The sequence below is a fragment of the Stegostoma tigrinum genome, chromosome 6 (assembly GCF_030684315.1).
Source record: "Stegostoma tigrinum isolate sSteTig4 chromosome 6, sSteTig4.hap1, whole genome shotgun sequence".
NCBI classification, from domain to species: Eukaryota; Metazoa; Chordata; class Chondrichthyes; order Orectolobiformes; family Stegostomatidae; genus Stegostoma; species Stegostoma tigrinum.
The window spans coordinates 45,096,344-45,112,616 of record NC_081359.1 but is presented as its reverse complement, the minus strand read 5'-3'; the positions used below and the strand labels follow the sequence as shown (position 1 = coordinate 45,112,616).

At 40.9% G+C, this 16,273-nt stretch overlaps 1 protein-coding gene across 3 annotated transcripts in view; it reads right to left on the bottom strand.

Moving 5' to 3' along the window:
- The window catches only part of abcc4 (ATP-binding cassette, sub-family C (CFTR/MRP), member 4), a 492,919-nt gene that overhangs the window by 46,490 nt on the left and 430,156 nt on the right, over window positions 1–16,273 (bottom strand). For all 3 annotated transcript variants that reach the window (XR_007247792.2, XM_048533434.2, XM_048533433.2), the window contains exons 28-29: window positions 14,697–14,869; window positions 519–624 (exon numbers count right to left, since the gene is read on the bottom strand). Coding sequence is in view for 2 of the 3 variants with exons in the window: in XM_048533434.2 (XP_048389391.1) it covers window positions 519–624; window positions 14,697–14,869 (279 nt within the window). In the remaining variant the exon portion in view is untranslated. The remainder of the gene's footprint in view (window positions 1–518; window positions 625–14,696; window positions 14,870–16,273) is intronic.

Below are 16,273 nucleotides of genomic sequence, written 5' to 3'. Positions count from 1 at the left end.
ATGAATATCAACTAACTTCAAAAGCAAAACCATACGTCGAAATATAATTAATTACATCTTTTTCCGGAGACAACAAAATTAAATACCTAAACTCATAGGCACCATTATACTTTTAACAAAAGTTAACTAAAACTGTATTTAATTGCCCTTCATCTTCTAGCTCAGAGATTCCCAATCTGTGGTGGACACTGGAAAAATGTTTTGGAACACTGTTCTAACTTCAATCCAAGCAACAAGCAACATCAAGATTAATTAGTCACATTGCTACTAAAAGGCAAGGAACCCAGGGGCTGCTTTTACTGTGGGCAATAAAGGCATTATTGAACATTGATTGGCATGATAAATATTGGCACCATGTGTAGTGATCACAAAGTCACTATTGCATCATTTGAATGTAAGCCCTATACAATCAATAGGAAGGCTCTCTAACCACACCCCATGACAATGTCACATCTAGATTGTACTCAGGCTAAAACAATAACAAGAGCTAGAAGGAAGTTTGTATTGTTGCACCTTACCAGAATTCTATCACTGTCAATAATTGTATTAAGCCGATGAGCGATCGTCAGCACTGTACACTGTTCAAACTTCTCTCGAATTGTCTTCTGAATTAATTCATCTGTTCTTTAAAATTAAAGGGAAATTAAAGTGAAACTCTGGAAGATAGAAGTTTTGTAGCATCTTCAGTTTACAAATCAGAGAACAACCAAAACCCTATTTTTAATTGGTGACTTTTTCAAGTCATGCCCATGGACCTGTTTGATGACATCCTGTGCCACATTAGCTTGGGTTTTTGCAATAAGTTAGCCTGGAAAACTGGTCATCTGAGAGAACCCAAAGACTTTATTACATAGAACATAGAACATAGAACATAGAACATAGAACATAGAACAGTACAGCACAGAACAGGCCCTTCAGCCCACAATGTTGTGCCGACCATTGATCCTCATGGATGCACCCTCAAATTTCTGTGACCATATGCATGTCCAGCAGTCTCTTAAATGACCCCAATGACCTTGCTTCCACAACTGCTGCTGGCAACGCATTCCATGCTCTCACAACTCTCTGCGTAAAGAACCTGCCTCTGACATCCCCTCTATACTTTCCACCAACCAGCTTAAAACTATGACCCCTCGTGCTAGCCATTTCTGCCCTGGGAAATAGTCTCTGGCTATCGACTCTATCTATGCCTCTCATTATCTTGTATACCTCAATTAGGTCCCCTCTCCTCCTCCTTTTCTCCAATGAAAAGAGACCGAGCTCAGTCAACCTCTCTTCATAAGATAAGCCCTCCAGTCCAGGCAGCATCCTGGTAAACCTCCTCTGAACCCTCTCCAAAGCATCCACATCTTTCCTATAATAGGGCGCCCAGAACTGGACGCAGTATTCCAAGTGCGGTCTAACCAAAGTTTTATAGAGCTGCAACAAGATCTCACGACTCTTAAACTCAATCCCCCTGTTAATGAAAGCCAAAACACCATATGCTTTCTTAACAACCCTGTCCACTTGGGTGGCCATTTTAAGGGATCTATGTATCTGCACACCAAGATCCCTCTGTTCCTCCACGCTGCCAAGAATCCTATCCTTAATCCTGTACTCAGCTTTCAAATTCGACCTTCCAAAATGCATCACCTCGCATTTATCCAGGTTGAACTCCATCTGCCACCTCTCAGCCCATCTCTGCATCCTGTCAATGTCCCGCTGCAGCCTACAACAGCCCTCTACACTGTCAACGACACCTCCGACCTTTGTGTCGTCTGCAAACTTACTGACCCATCCTTCAATTCCCTCGTCCAAGTCATTAATAAAAATTACAAACAGTAGAGGCCCAAGGACAGAGCCCTGTGGAACCCCACATATAATAACAGGTTTTCTAACAACTTAAAAGTTCTCTTGAAAAACTAACAGTTTGGTCTTCAACTTTCTTGGTCAAATTTATACCTGCTAAAGAAAATTTATACAAATTTACACCTGCCCTGGTAAAGAAAATATTGAACTGGCAGAAGAAGCCTGGATATGCTTAAATGCATGTTCATTTGTGTAAAATAAGTTTGAAACGGGTGCCAGCTGCTGTAACTTCTGTACAGCCTTTTAAAAGCACTGTCCGGCCTGCAATCCTGGATTCTGGAAACTGCACTCTAGCACTCACCTATAGGGAGAATGTTAACTTTTGTTTTGCAAGTAGCTTGTTTCACTAAGATAGTACTGCCCTTTAAACTTTCTCATTTCTCAGCTTTCTGAAGTGATCATTGCTTTGCAAATGAATTTCTTCGGTCATAATGTCAGAAGTGAGGATGTTCACTGATCATTGGACAGTGATTATTTGTGATTACTACTAATTAAGTGTTCAGTATGATCTGCAATTTCTCAGATACTAAAACAGTCTTTGTCTATATGCATAAAGACCTGGAGAACATTCAGGCTTGTATTACTAAGTGGTAAATAGTATTCAAAACAACAAGTGATGGACGATGGCCTCCTCCAACAAGAGAATCCAACCATCTCTCTGTGATAGTCAATAGAATTAGCATCATTGAATTTCCCATACTAACGTCCTGGAGGTTACCATTACCCAGAGCTGAACTGGTTTAGCTATGCAAGTACTGTGGCTACAACAGCAGATCAGGCTGTTAATTCTACAGTGAGTAACTCACCTCCTGTCTCCCTGGTGCTTTGCCATCAACTACAAAGCATAAGTCAGGGATGCGAGCTAGGACCCTAGTGCCACATTAAATCTAGCCAGGATCTAACCTGAATCTGGTTAGATAGCTCTGTGGAGTTGCTACAGGATATTATTGTTCAAAGTGAACATAAATCTCAACTGAGGGCATAAATGGGATTTCCACTGCTGTTCCAGAGAATGTTTTGATACTCTGTTTTTGCTTGAAGTGAATATTTCTACTTAACATATATGGAGCTTCATGTTTACCAGAGACCACAGAGTTTTTTTGTGTGTTCTGCCATGCCACCTTTCTCATAACTTTCAGCAGAAAGTATCAATGTACTTTAATGAGAAGCCCAAGTTTCAAGAGAACAACAAGAATCACAGCATATGATACAACCGAAATTCGCTTGCAGTTGTCTATAAAATCAGTTTCCAATTAACCTGAGGTATTGCAATTAAAAATATCACTAGCCTTAGAATTATAGATATTTGAAGTACAAAAGAAATCCATTTAGTTCAGGATGGCTTACAAGTAGCCATCCAGTCTAATCTCACTTTCCAGCTATTAGTCTGTAGCCTTGTAGGTCACAGCAATTTAAGAACACATTCAAATATTTTCTATCAGCAATGAGGGTTTCTGCCTCTGCAGCTGTACAGTCATAAGTTTCAGACGTCCCTCACTTTCTGGGTGCAAATATTTCTTCTCAAATTCACTCAAAACATTCCACTCCCTCCGCAAGTCTGTGCTTCTGATTCCCGATCCTTCAGCCAAAAGTAATTGAGCTTTCTTATCCATTCTATACAGTCCTCTCAACATTTTAGCATTTAATAATCCCTGATAAACAAGATACACCTTGCACGTTATGATGACTTTGGCCTGAACAGTGTGTCAAATGCTGCAGGAATAACAATGAGTAACTAGGTTGCTATGTTTTCAAGTGCTATCATGGAATGTATGTTTTTGGAAAATAATTTTATTTCAAGAAAGTTCTGATTTTTTAGGGGCTATGGTGTGATGGTAGGTTCCAAACTCTGATTGGGAATCAAGTGTGCTGAATTTTGCTGCCAATATTTGAGTTCTCATTACTCAGATACGCTGATTTTCTCATTCATATTTTCATCAAGGTTCTGTACTTCCACATTTTATAAAATGCAATTTTTTTCAACATGAATGCTGACACCAACGATCCTATTAGTGAATGATGACTGCATATGCTTACCTCTATTTTTCTTAAAAATTGCATATTCAACTGATTTTTGAACATTTTTTTAAAAAGTTCTACTTTGGTTAACCCTGTTTTCCTTTCTAAACTTTTAGGAATTTATCAGGTATTCATCAACATTTAAATATATTTAAAAAGGTTTTGCTGCCACTGCACATGCTTCTAGGTGTCAGAAAGCACTGTCTTTTCCTTACTGGTAAATGTTAAAATAGCATTGAGTGGTAATGGTAATTTTTCAACATACTGTGCTACAAGAGCAAAGCTCAGTAATGTACCACAGTTTACTGTTCAGGAACTATCAGGCTTTACCAGCTGGAGCTGGTAATTGCAGTCTGTTGTCTATTCACCATATAAAAAAACTCAATTGGATTCTAAGAATTTTTTTCTCTGAAGAGCTCATTGCAAGTTACTCCACATCAACAGCGTCTACGGTGATCCATGATAGAGGGTCATCAGACTTGAAAAATTAATTCTACTTTCTCCCCACAGATGCTGTCAGACCTGCTGAAATAACTGCACAGAGGCCGGTATCCCATCACTAAGTCACCCTTTATTTTCCTTGTGCTCAGTACACTGGCTGTCCCCTGTACTGAGGAGATTCTAAATCCCCAGTTTATATTGGTCACTTTGTTCCAATCACTACATTTTCTGAATTTCTCCAGTAATTTGTTTTGTTTCATATGTCCAGCATCTACAATTCTCTGTTTTACCTTACCATTTTTGCCTCACTGTTAAGATTCCTAGATAAATCGTTAAAGGAGCATTAACTTCACCATTCTAGGAAATAAGTGGATGCTATAATGGGCGAAGGAACAGAGATAGATATCATTAGCAGATTTGTGGATGTTGATCCAAAGTTCGCTGATGTTATTATCGAGGCATTATATTCAGGTAAGGAAGAGAACTACTCAAGGGTGGAGCATTAAAGACCCTGAAAGTTGCAGTCTAGCTGCAATTGGATGGGTAATGTAGAATGAAGTGAAGGCACTCTCAAGCATTTTTTAATGTTTTTTTAACAGGACAGACACTGGAGAGGAATAGTATGGCAACAATCATGTAAAAGGCTGTAAAAGAGTCAATGAGAGATAAAGCACCAAGGTTGGGAGTGTAATTAAGATCAGTATTACAGAAAAGAATCTGGCTGTTCTTTTGGTTCCTAGGATGACACAAGACTGATTATTCAGAGAGGTGGACAGTCCAAGAGGGCTTTATGTGGTGTAACCAACCCTTAGAAAGCTTAACTGGATGGGCAAGGCATGCTGAAGTCTGGATGTTTACACCTCAGACAATGGGATAGGCTATAAGCTATTGAATAGATTATTAAAAACCACAATTTACAATAAAAGGACACTTTTATAGAACTTAATTACATCTTCTTGATACAAAGCTAACAAAATGCACAACACTTGGTCCTGCATTTTCTTTCCTGATGTATGTATGCAGGACAACACTCAACTCAGAAGAATGTGCCCTGAATGGCAAGATTCTACATGTGCGTAGCATAGATTTGGGCCTGCTACCCTGAACGCAGCTCAAAGATGGCCACAGAAGTTGCTGAGTGCTGAGGCAAGCTGCCTTTTAAAAAGAAATTAAAAACCAGAATATTGAAGGTGGTAATCTCTGGATTACTTCCAGTGTTACATGCTAGTGAGGTTAAGAACATGAGGATATGACAAATGAATGCTGTAAAGAATTAGTGCAGGGGGCAGGGATTCAGATTCCTGGATCATTGGGATCTTTTCAGGGCAGAAATCACCTGTTTAAGAGGGACAGGTTGCACCTGAACTGGAGGGGGACCAATAATCTAATGGGTAAATTTGCTTGCGCTGCAAGGGAGGGTTTAAACTAGATTGGCCAGGGAGCTGGGATCCTAAACAGTAGGGAGGCAAGTGTGAGACTGGAAAGAGATACAGCAATCAGAAATAGAAAGTTGAAAAGACAGGTCAGGATGGAACAGAACAGAGAGCGAGGAATGACTGTTGAATTAAATTGCATCTATATCAATGCAAGAGGGCCGTCAGGTAAGGCCGATGAACTCGGCATGGATAGGTACATGGAACTGGGATATTATAGCCATTACAGAAACATGGCTAAGGGAGGAACAGGACTGGCAGCTTAATGTGCCGGCTGCAGGTGCTTTAGGCAGTACACAGGTGGAGGATAGAGGGGAGGGCAAATTAATAACAGAGGGATAACTTAGTGAGGCTTTGTGGGTACAGCTAAGAAATAGGAAGGGGATGGTCATGTTATTGGGGATGTCCTGTAGGTCCTCTAATAGTCATCGGGAATTAGAAGAACAAATTTGCAGGGAGACTGAGGAGACTTGCACGTGCAATAGGGTTGTCATAGTGGGAGATTTTAATTTTCCTAACAGACTGGGACTGCCATAGTGTTAAGATGTAGATGGGCTGAAATTTGTTAAATGTGTTCAGGAAAGTTTCCTTAAGCAGTATACAAAGAGTCCTCCTTGGGAAGGGGCAAAACTTGATCTACTCTTGGGAAATAGGGCAGGACAGGTGACTGAGGTGACAGCGGGGAGCACTTTGGGACCAGTGACCATAGTTCTATTATTTGTAAAACAGTTATGGAGAAAGGCAAAACTGGTCCACAGATTCAAGTTGTAAATTGTGCCAAGGCAAATTTTGATGGAATCTGACAGAAGCTTGCATAGGTTGACGGAGTATATTTTCTGCAGGCAAAGGACTTCTGGCAAGCGGGAGGCCATTAAAAGTGTGATAGCTAGAGTTAAGATCTTTAGGTACTTGTGAGGGTGAAAGGCAAGGTTGGCAGGCATAGGGAACCCTAGATGACAACAGATATTGAGGCTAACACCAGAAAAAAAAGGAGGCATTATTCAGGAGCAGGCAGCTAGGACAGGAGATATAGGAGTTTACAGAAGGAGGAAATCAGGAGGGCAAAAAGGCAGAATGAGATAGCTTTGGCTGAGAAGATTAAGGTAAATCCAAAGAGAGTCTTTAAGTATATTAAAGGAAAAATAATAACTAGAGAGAGAATAGGACTCCTCACGCACCAAAGTGGACACGTATGCATGAATCCACAAGAGATTGGCGAGGTCCTCAATGAATAATTCTCCTCTGTGTTTACTGCGGAGAAAGACATGAAGATTTGGGAACTTGGGGAAGTCAGTGGCAATATCGTGGGGACAGTCCATATCACAGTAGAGGTTGTGTTGAAACTATTAGAATGTTTGAAAGAAGATAAATTTCCTGGGCCTGATCAGATATATCCAAGAACCCTGCAAGAGGCTAGAGAAGAAATTGCGGGGGCCCTGGCAGATATATTTGCATCATTGTTAGCAACAGGCAAGGTCCTGGAAGACTGGACGGTAGTGAATGTTGTACCCTTAGTCAAGAAACTGGGAATTATAGACCAGTAAGCTTAACATCTGTGATTGGTACGTTACTTGAAAAGATTCTGAGGGATAAGATATACATTCATTTGGGGGAGGCAAGGTTTGATTAGGAGTTGTCAGCATGGCTTTGTGCATGGGAGATCATAACTCACAAATTTGTTAGAGTTCTTTGATGAAGTGATCAGGAAGGTTGATGAGGACAGGGTAGTAGACATAGTCAATATGGATTTCAGTAAGGCCTGTGATAAGGTTCTACATGTTTGGCTGCTCTGAAAGGTTAGATCACGTAGAATCCAGGGAGAGCTGGCAAATTGGAAACAGTTGGGTTGATGGTAGGAAGCAGAGTGTAATACTGTAAGGATACTTGTCTGACTGAAGGCCTATGACTAGTGGTGTGCCTCAGGGGGTGGTGCTGCACCCATTGTTGTTTGTTATCTATATCGATGACTTGGATGAGAATGTACAAAACCTGAATAGTAAGTTTGTGGATAACACGAAAATAGGCAGTATCGTTGCCAGTGAGGAAGGTTATCAAAAATTGCAGCAGGATCTTGACCAGATGAGGAAGTGGGCCAATAAATGGCAAATGGAGTTTAATACAGATAAGTGTGAGATGTTGCATTTTGGAAAGTCAAATCTAGGTAGGAATTTCATGGTAACTTGTAGGGCCTTAAGTAGTGTAGTGGAAGAGAAGGATCTCGGAGTTGAGGTGCACAGTTCTCTCAAGGTGGAGTCACAGGTAGACAGGGCAGTGAAGAAGGCTTTTGGCATACTGGCCTTCATCATTCAACGTATTGAGCAAATAAGTGAGGCCACACTTGGTGTACTGTGTTCTGTTTTGGTCACCTTGTTATAGGAAGGATGTTATTAAACTGAAAAGAGTGTAGAAGAAATTTACAAGGATATTTACAAGGACTGACTCATAGGGAGAGGTTGGACAAGCTAGGACATTTTAAAAACATAGAACATTACAGCACAGTACAGACCCTTTGGCCCTCGATGTTGTGCCGACCTGTCATACCGATCTCAAGCCCATCTAACCTACGCTATTCCATGTACATCCATATGCTTGTCCAATGACGACTTAAACGTACCCAAAGTTGGCGAATCTACTACCGTTGCAGGCAAAGCGTTCCATTTCCTTACTACTCTCTGAGTAAAGAAACTACCTCTGACATCTGTCCTTTATCTTTCGCCCCTCAATTTAAAGCTATGCCCCCTTGTGCTCGCCGTCACCATCCTAGGAAAAAGGCTCTCCCTATCCACCCTATCTAACCCTCTGATTATTTTATATGTTTCTATTAAGTCACCTCTCAACCTTCTTCTCTCTAATGAAAACATCCTCAAGTCCCTCAGCCTTTCCTTGTAAGACCTTCCCTCCATACCAGGCAACATCCTGTACACAATACTTCAAGTGCGGCCACACCAGAGTTTTGTACAGCTTCACCATAACCTCTTGGTTCTGGAACGCGATCCCTCTATTAATAAAAGCTAAAACACTGTATGCCTTCTTAACAGCCCTGTCAACCTGGGTGGCAACTTTCAAGGATCTGTGTACATGGACACTGAGATCTCTCTGCTCATCTACACTGCTAAGAATCTTACCATTTGCCCTGTACTTTGCCTTCCGGTTACTCCTACCAAAGTGCATCACCTCACATTTGTCTGCATTAAACTCCATTTGCCACATCTCAGCCCAGCTCTGCAGCTTATCTATGTCTCTCTGCAACCAACAGCATCCTTCGTCACTATCCACAACTCCACCGACCTTAGTGTCGTCTGCAAATTTACTAACCCATCCTTCTACGCCCTCATCCAGGTCATTTATAAAAATGACAAACAGCAGTGGACCCAACGCCGACCCTTGCGGTACACCACTAGTAACTGGTCTCCAGGATGAATATTTCCCATCAACTACCACCCTCTGTCTTCTTCTGGCAAGCCAATTTCCGATCCAATTTTACTTTAGAGTGTAGGAGACTGAGTGGGGAATCTTATCGAAATGTATAACATCATGAGAGGTATGGATAGGGTGAATGCACTCATTCTTTTTCCCTGGGTTGGGGAATCAAGGAGTAGTGGGCATCAGTTTAATCTAAGAATGGAAAGAATACATGGGAACCTGAGGGGCAACATTTTTAACATGGAGGGTGGTACGGGAATGGAATGAGCTGCCAGCAGAAGTGGCTGAGGCAGGTACATTAACAACATTTAAAAGGCATTTGGATGAATAGATGGATCAGAAAGGCTTAGAAGGATTTGGGCCAAGTGCAGGGAAATAGGCTTAGCGTGGATGGACATTTTGGTTGGCACGGACCAGGTTGGGCCAAGTGGCCTGTCTCCATGCTGTAGTACTCCATGACTCTGAATAAGCAATGCAAGTTTCACCATATAAAAAAACTCACATGCATAAACAACAATTCATTTAAACCACCAATCCAATTAGTCCCTTGTAAAAAAAAAACAAACATACGGTTTGGTTTGTAACACTACATCACAGACGGCTAATCCCTTAATAATCTTTGAGGTGATAATGATAGATTGTGGAAGCAGTCAACAATTAATAATGCTATAATGATAGCACTTAGGACAATATCAACAAATAGCCATTCAAGTTGTTAAAGCAGATACTTTTAACTCCCAGACACTGGCAAAATGGCTTTCTTTCTTCAATTTCTTAAAGATTAAGTTATTAAAATAATTTGATACCTTGACAGTTCTATAGAGCTCTAAATTTTCAAAATACACTCAATGCAGCATAAAACCTAGAGATGTACTAGACACTGTTCATGCCACCTGACTTGCAAAGGGACCACTAGCGGCTCTTCTCCAATGATTTGGGTATTAACACTTAGCTCTTACAAATCTCTGAAACATGTAGAAGCTTTGAAATTTCTACAACATGACCTTGTCCTGACTAACAACTTATTTTAACAGTGGGGCAAGCGCAAGTCTTCATGGCAGCACCACGGTCTGAACATTGGCACTTGTTCGAGCAAGAGATCACGGAGATGTCCATAACACTGGCACCATATAGGTACAAATGACTGCTTGACCAATTTCTCCCTTAACCAATCTCCTTGTGGAATGAACAAGATGAGATTCCATGCAGAGAAGTATGCAGTAATGCATTTTGGTCAGAGGAACGCCAAAAGACATTACGGAATGGAGAGTAAATTCCAAAAGGGATACAGCAGTATATCGAGCTGGTAGCACCTGTGCAAAGACAATTGACAGTGGTAGGACAAGTGTGGTGAACAGTAAATAAAGCATACATTGCTGTTGCCTTGATTAATAGCAGAGTAGAGTACAAGAGCAAATATGTAATGTTGAACTTTTACAAGACACTTGTTAGACCTCAACTGAAATATTGTGTATGGTTGTGGGTGCCACATTATCAGAAAGATGCAAATGCGTTGGAGAGGGGGTCGAAATGATTTACTAAAGTATTTCCAGGTATGTGAAACTCCAACTGATAGATTGAAGAGGTTGGGACTGCTTGCCCTAGACAGAAGGCAGCTGTAGAAGATTGATAGAGGTTTGTAAAATCATGAGCCAGCTGGACAGAATAGGCAAGTGTCTAGTGCCTAGTGAGACTCTTACTGTGTTGACTCTGCATACCAGCAACAACTACAATGGCTTGCCAACCCAGATCCTGAAGAAAATGTTATCCATTTGATTAGATTAGATTAGATTCGATTCCTACAATGTGGAAACAGGCCGTTCGGCCCAACAAGTCCACGCCGCCCCTTGAAGCATCCCACCCAGACCCATCCCCCTATAACCCACACACCCCTGAAGACTACGGGCAATTTAGCATGGCCGATCCACCTAGCCTGCACATCTTTACACTGTGGGAGGAAACTGGAGCACCCGGAGGAAGCCCACATGGACTCAGGGAGAATGTGCAAACTCTGCACACTCTGCAAACAGACAGTTACCCAAGGCTGGAATCGAACCCGGGTCCCTGGTGGTGTGAGGCTGCCGTGCTAACCACTGAGCCACCATGCTGCCCTTGGTCAAGGCTTGGCTTGGTTTTGGGGTTTTGCTGCGGATTGACCTAGAGTCCCTCCATTCAGGATATGTCCTGAGCGAGACTATGCAATTGTCTTCACTCAAATGATGTCCCCAAAGTTCAGTTGGCCCTACTAGGGTGGTGTCCACTTCCATCAGTATACCCTGTAACCCGTGTGCTCCATTTGCCACATTGTCCATTGACAGAGCCAGTTGGGCTTCAGCTAGTAGGCCCTTATGCATGGTTATGTCATTAATCCCACATCCTAAATGGCCTCTCAGCATCTTGTTAGGGGCTAAACTAAAGTCAATGCCTCTGCCAGCCGTTTTAAACGAGCTAAAAATTCCGATTTAGATTCCCTGGATTCAGACAGCAGCGTCAAACTGACAGTGTTTTAGAATTAGAAGAGACTTGGGATCATAATGTTCCCTGACCATATCCATCAACACTAAAAAGATTCTAGTATTTGCTCCCTCAGGAAAAAAGCTGCAGATCCACAAGCTGTCAGGAGAATTAGAGATAACAAAGTGTGGAGCTGGATGAACACAGCAGGCCAAGCAGCATCTTAGGAGCACAAAAGCTGACGTTTCTGGCCTAGACCCTTCATCAGAAAAGAATTACTTGCTTCTTTTCATCTTCCCCAATGTCATGAGCCTGAAAAAATAATGCATTTTCTACTCACATTGGACCCAATCTTTGACGGCAAGATCGAACAAGTCAAGCTTCCCAACAAGGGCATGATGACAGAAATGCATACCGCCAACTCAAAGATGACTGTTGTGAGTGAATTTCTTCAGTTTTGTTTTTACTGTTGTCATCACAGAGGCCAGTAGCCATCACCAAGTAACCCTTTATTGATGTGCATAATATTTGACACTGGTCTGGCTTCATCAGAGCCAAATATCAGAGTGAACAGAGCCTCTGACACTCCTATTTATGTCTGTCAGTCTGGGCTCTCTTATTGGACCAGGTTAACAGCCTCAATTGGGAAACTCTTATTTCATGAGGTCCACCTGGCTGGCCTTGTTACAACCACGACTGACACCATAATAATTCTGTGGCCTCGACTATCTCCATCACCATAGCTCCAAATAGAAGGAATATCACAAAAAAATTATCAAATGTTTCAAGGGTGCCGCCAATACAGCCCTTCACAATCAGCCAACCTCCCAATCTCGAATTATCAGGAGCTATACTAAGGCTTTTGTGCCTGCTTGGCCCTAAATTACACCTATCATGAAACATCATCATGGAGAAAATGAGGAAGAGATTCAGGACCTAATCTTCTCTTCTGCTGAAGAGAAAAGCGACACTTCTGCAAGTAGATGAAGATAGTAGTATAGCAAAAATCCCACGAAATAAAGAATACATGGCGGGTTGAAAGAGCACAGGAAACTGAACTACTTGCAGGCACTGATGACAAACCTAATTTTTTCATTGTTGTCAGACAATCTATTAAGTTAGCGTTCAAAGATCTACCCTGCTGAGAATCAATAATGGAGGGGTGTTCACCAACAATGAGCAGTTCATGGGTTTTAACCTCACTCATGAAGTCCTGGTGTTTTTAAACTTCACTTCCAATATGCAGGATGTTGTACTTACACATATTCAACTTCTTTTGCTTCTATTTAGTCCAAATTAGACATCTGTTGAGTTCCCTTTCTCAAATCTTTGCTGTTTTATTCAAGTGGTTTATCCACATTTCCTCCCAATGACCCAGTGTCATTGTTAAACTACCTTGGAATATTAGTGTAGGACTATATATGTTTGTACATGTATGCAGTATACATAACAGAGGGGGTAAAAGTCCTTTAGGGTGTTTTCAGATTGTATAATGCCAAACCTAACCTCAGTCTTGGCAGTATAAGATTCGACATTGTTTGCAAATTTTGCTAAAACACTATTATTGACATCTTTAATCAATCTGTTCTGATATGTTATGAGACAACTATAGGGATAGGTACAGGAAGGTCCAGAAAGATACTATTATACACTGCACATTGGAAGCTGGCAGCCAAACATGAGTCTTAGGCAATTATTTTGGCTCTGTACATTCTTTCTCATTTATAGGTTTCGACCCTTACTTTCAAGAGCTGTTTTGATCCCCTTGAAATGCTTTTAACTTTTAATACAATTAAGGATAAATCAGGCTACCTAATATATGTGGCAATAAAGGACCTGATCTGTCCTGATTTCAGTCAGGCTGGTGATTGGGTTATTAAAGCATTCCAGCATCTGTGGCCCAGTAAAAGGGAAAACAGTTTCTTACTTTGGTTTTGTGCAGTGATCATCCTTGCAACATTTGTATGCTTATCGAATTAAGATGCAATTAGGCCTGATGGCAACAGTGACAAGAATAGAAATTGCTGGAAAAGCTCAGCAGATCTGGCAGTATCTGTGGAGAGAAATCAGAGTTAATGTTTCTGGATCAAAATGACCCTTCCTCAGAACTCTGATGGCAACAGTGATTGCAGAACTCAAATTCAGTCAAGGCAAAGGAATGAGTAATGGTTACTTGATGCCGAGAAAATTACGTCCAACCTAAGAATCGAAGCCTTCAAGGGACAATCAGGAAAATCTAGAGAATAAATTAAATCATATCCTCTCCTCAAAGATCATTTGGGAAGACATGTAAAATGCAAAGAGGATGTTTATAAAGTATTTTCAGAAGAAACCATAGTTAATACACAACATGCTGAAGTGAGTTTATATAGTGTTGATTCAAATCCCAGACTGACTAAGAAACAGCTTTTGTGATAATTACTCCTAACTGGCGAAAGTGAGTTAAAAGTCGGGAGAAATTTCATAGGTTTAATCAAATTTTCCAGTCCTCTACTTTTTCAAGTTCCTATAACTTTGTTATGTACTGGTTCCAATTAAATACCTTACCATTTTACTGTACATTGTAAATTAAATTTGATTATTGTTTACAGATCTAGAAGACTACAATAATTCGAGAAATAGTCTATGAAATCTTGATGGACAGTTACTGTCTCTACACATTTTCACTGTGTGGTGATGTGAATGAAACTGGTGGAGAGTTGTAGAATTTATTCCAACATCTACTTTTTTTTCCAAAATGCTGAAATGTCATTAGATAAAGCACACATGACTGCAAGCATAAATAATGGTAGAATTACAAGGAAAGGTAGAACCTTTTCTTTTCTATGCTTGGTGTTTCATGAATATTAAAATCAAAATATGAAGTAGAGGAATCCAACTCAAATTGCAAAGCTGCAATTTTTAAATATATGTTTTCACCATTGCTGGTTATCACAGAAATTAAGTGAGTTACCACAGAACCTTGAGTCATTGCACTGCTGCTAATATTCTTTGTAAGCAACACTTGCAGTGTGTCGTCACAACATCAGTATACGATCACTTTTGGCAAATCATTGCACTCCAAGAACAGGTCATTACCGAGGATCCACATTTGCTGTTGCTTCATCGATGATAAGTATTTTACTTTTTCTGAGAACGGCTCTGGCAAGGCATACAAGTTGTCTTTGTCCAACGCTGAAATTGGAACCAGCTTCGGCAAGTTCTGTCATCATCTTATTTGGCAGTTCTTTGACAACTTCCTTTAGCTGCACCTATGAAATGAATCATACAATTGAACAGCACAGTGTTAAAACTAATTTAAAGAAAGTCAAAGAATGCTTGCAGTGCAGTTTAGAGTTGGTCTTTCTGCAAATTGTATTTGAAATGGAATACAATATTATTTACGTGTCATTAAAAATCAAGGATCCCAATACTTGTGACAAAGGGTTTTTGAAAATTTCCATCATGTTAAGAAATAGTTTTGGAACCACAGGCAATTTAGAACTCAGCTATTTCATAAGTATCCTTCTGATTCAATGAGATAGTGAAGTCCAGAAGGATATCGATGCAGAACTAGGCCATTCAGCTCTGAGTCTGCTCTGCCTTTCCTGAATGGCTGTTTTGTTTCTCAATCCCCTTTATCCTGTGTTCTCCCTGTAATCCTTGGTCTACTTACAAAGCAAGAACCTAGCTATCTCTGCCTTAAATACACTCAATGATTTAGCTTCCACAGGCCTCTGTAGCATTGAGTTCCACAGAATAACCACCCACTGGCTGAAGAAATTCCTTTTTGCCTCAGTTCTAAAGGGTCATCCCGTTACTGAGGTTGTGTCACCTGGGTCATGGTCTCTTTTACTGGAGAAACATCATCAGCATGTCCACTCTGCCCAGGCCTATCAGTACCCTGAAAGTTTCAATGAGAATCCTCCCCCTCATCCTTCTAAACCCATAGTCCTCAATTCATCCTCATATGATAAATGCCTCATCCCTGGTATCATTCTTGTAAATCTTCTCTAGACCCTTCCAACGCCAACGTACATTTTCTTATAATGGGGCCTAAAACTGCTCATGATGCAGTCTGACCAGAGGTTTGTACAGCCTCAGCAGTACATCTCTGCTTTTGCTTTCTAGAAGTCTTGAAATGACTACTAACATTGCAATTGCCTTCCCAACTGTCAACAGAACCTGTGTATTTTAACTTTAAGAGAATCCTGGATTAGGACTCCTAAGTCACTTTGTGCTTTAGATTTCTGAAGCTATTCTCCATTTAGAAAATAGGATATGCCTCTATTCTTTCCACCAAAGTGCTCACACTTTCCCACATTGTAGATTATCTGGCACTTCTTTGCCCACTCTCTTAACCTGTTCAAGTCCATCTGCAGCCTTCCTGTTTCCTCACTAATACCTGTCCGTCCACCTGCAAGTGTTATCTGCAAACTTACCAACAATGTCATCGGTTCCTTTGCCCAGATCATTAATGTATAACATGAATAGCGTAAGATGAACACTGATCCTCTGGAACTCCACTAGTCACTGGCTGCCATTCTGAAAAAGACCCATTTATCTCCACTCTCAGCCTTCTGCCTGTTAGCCAATCTTCTATCCAAGCCAATGCCTTGCTCCTAATACCATGTACACATTGTATTTAGCAGTATCCTTTGTGGCACCTTGTCAAA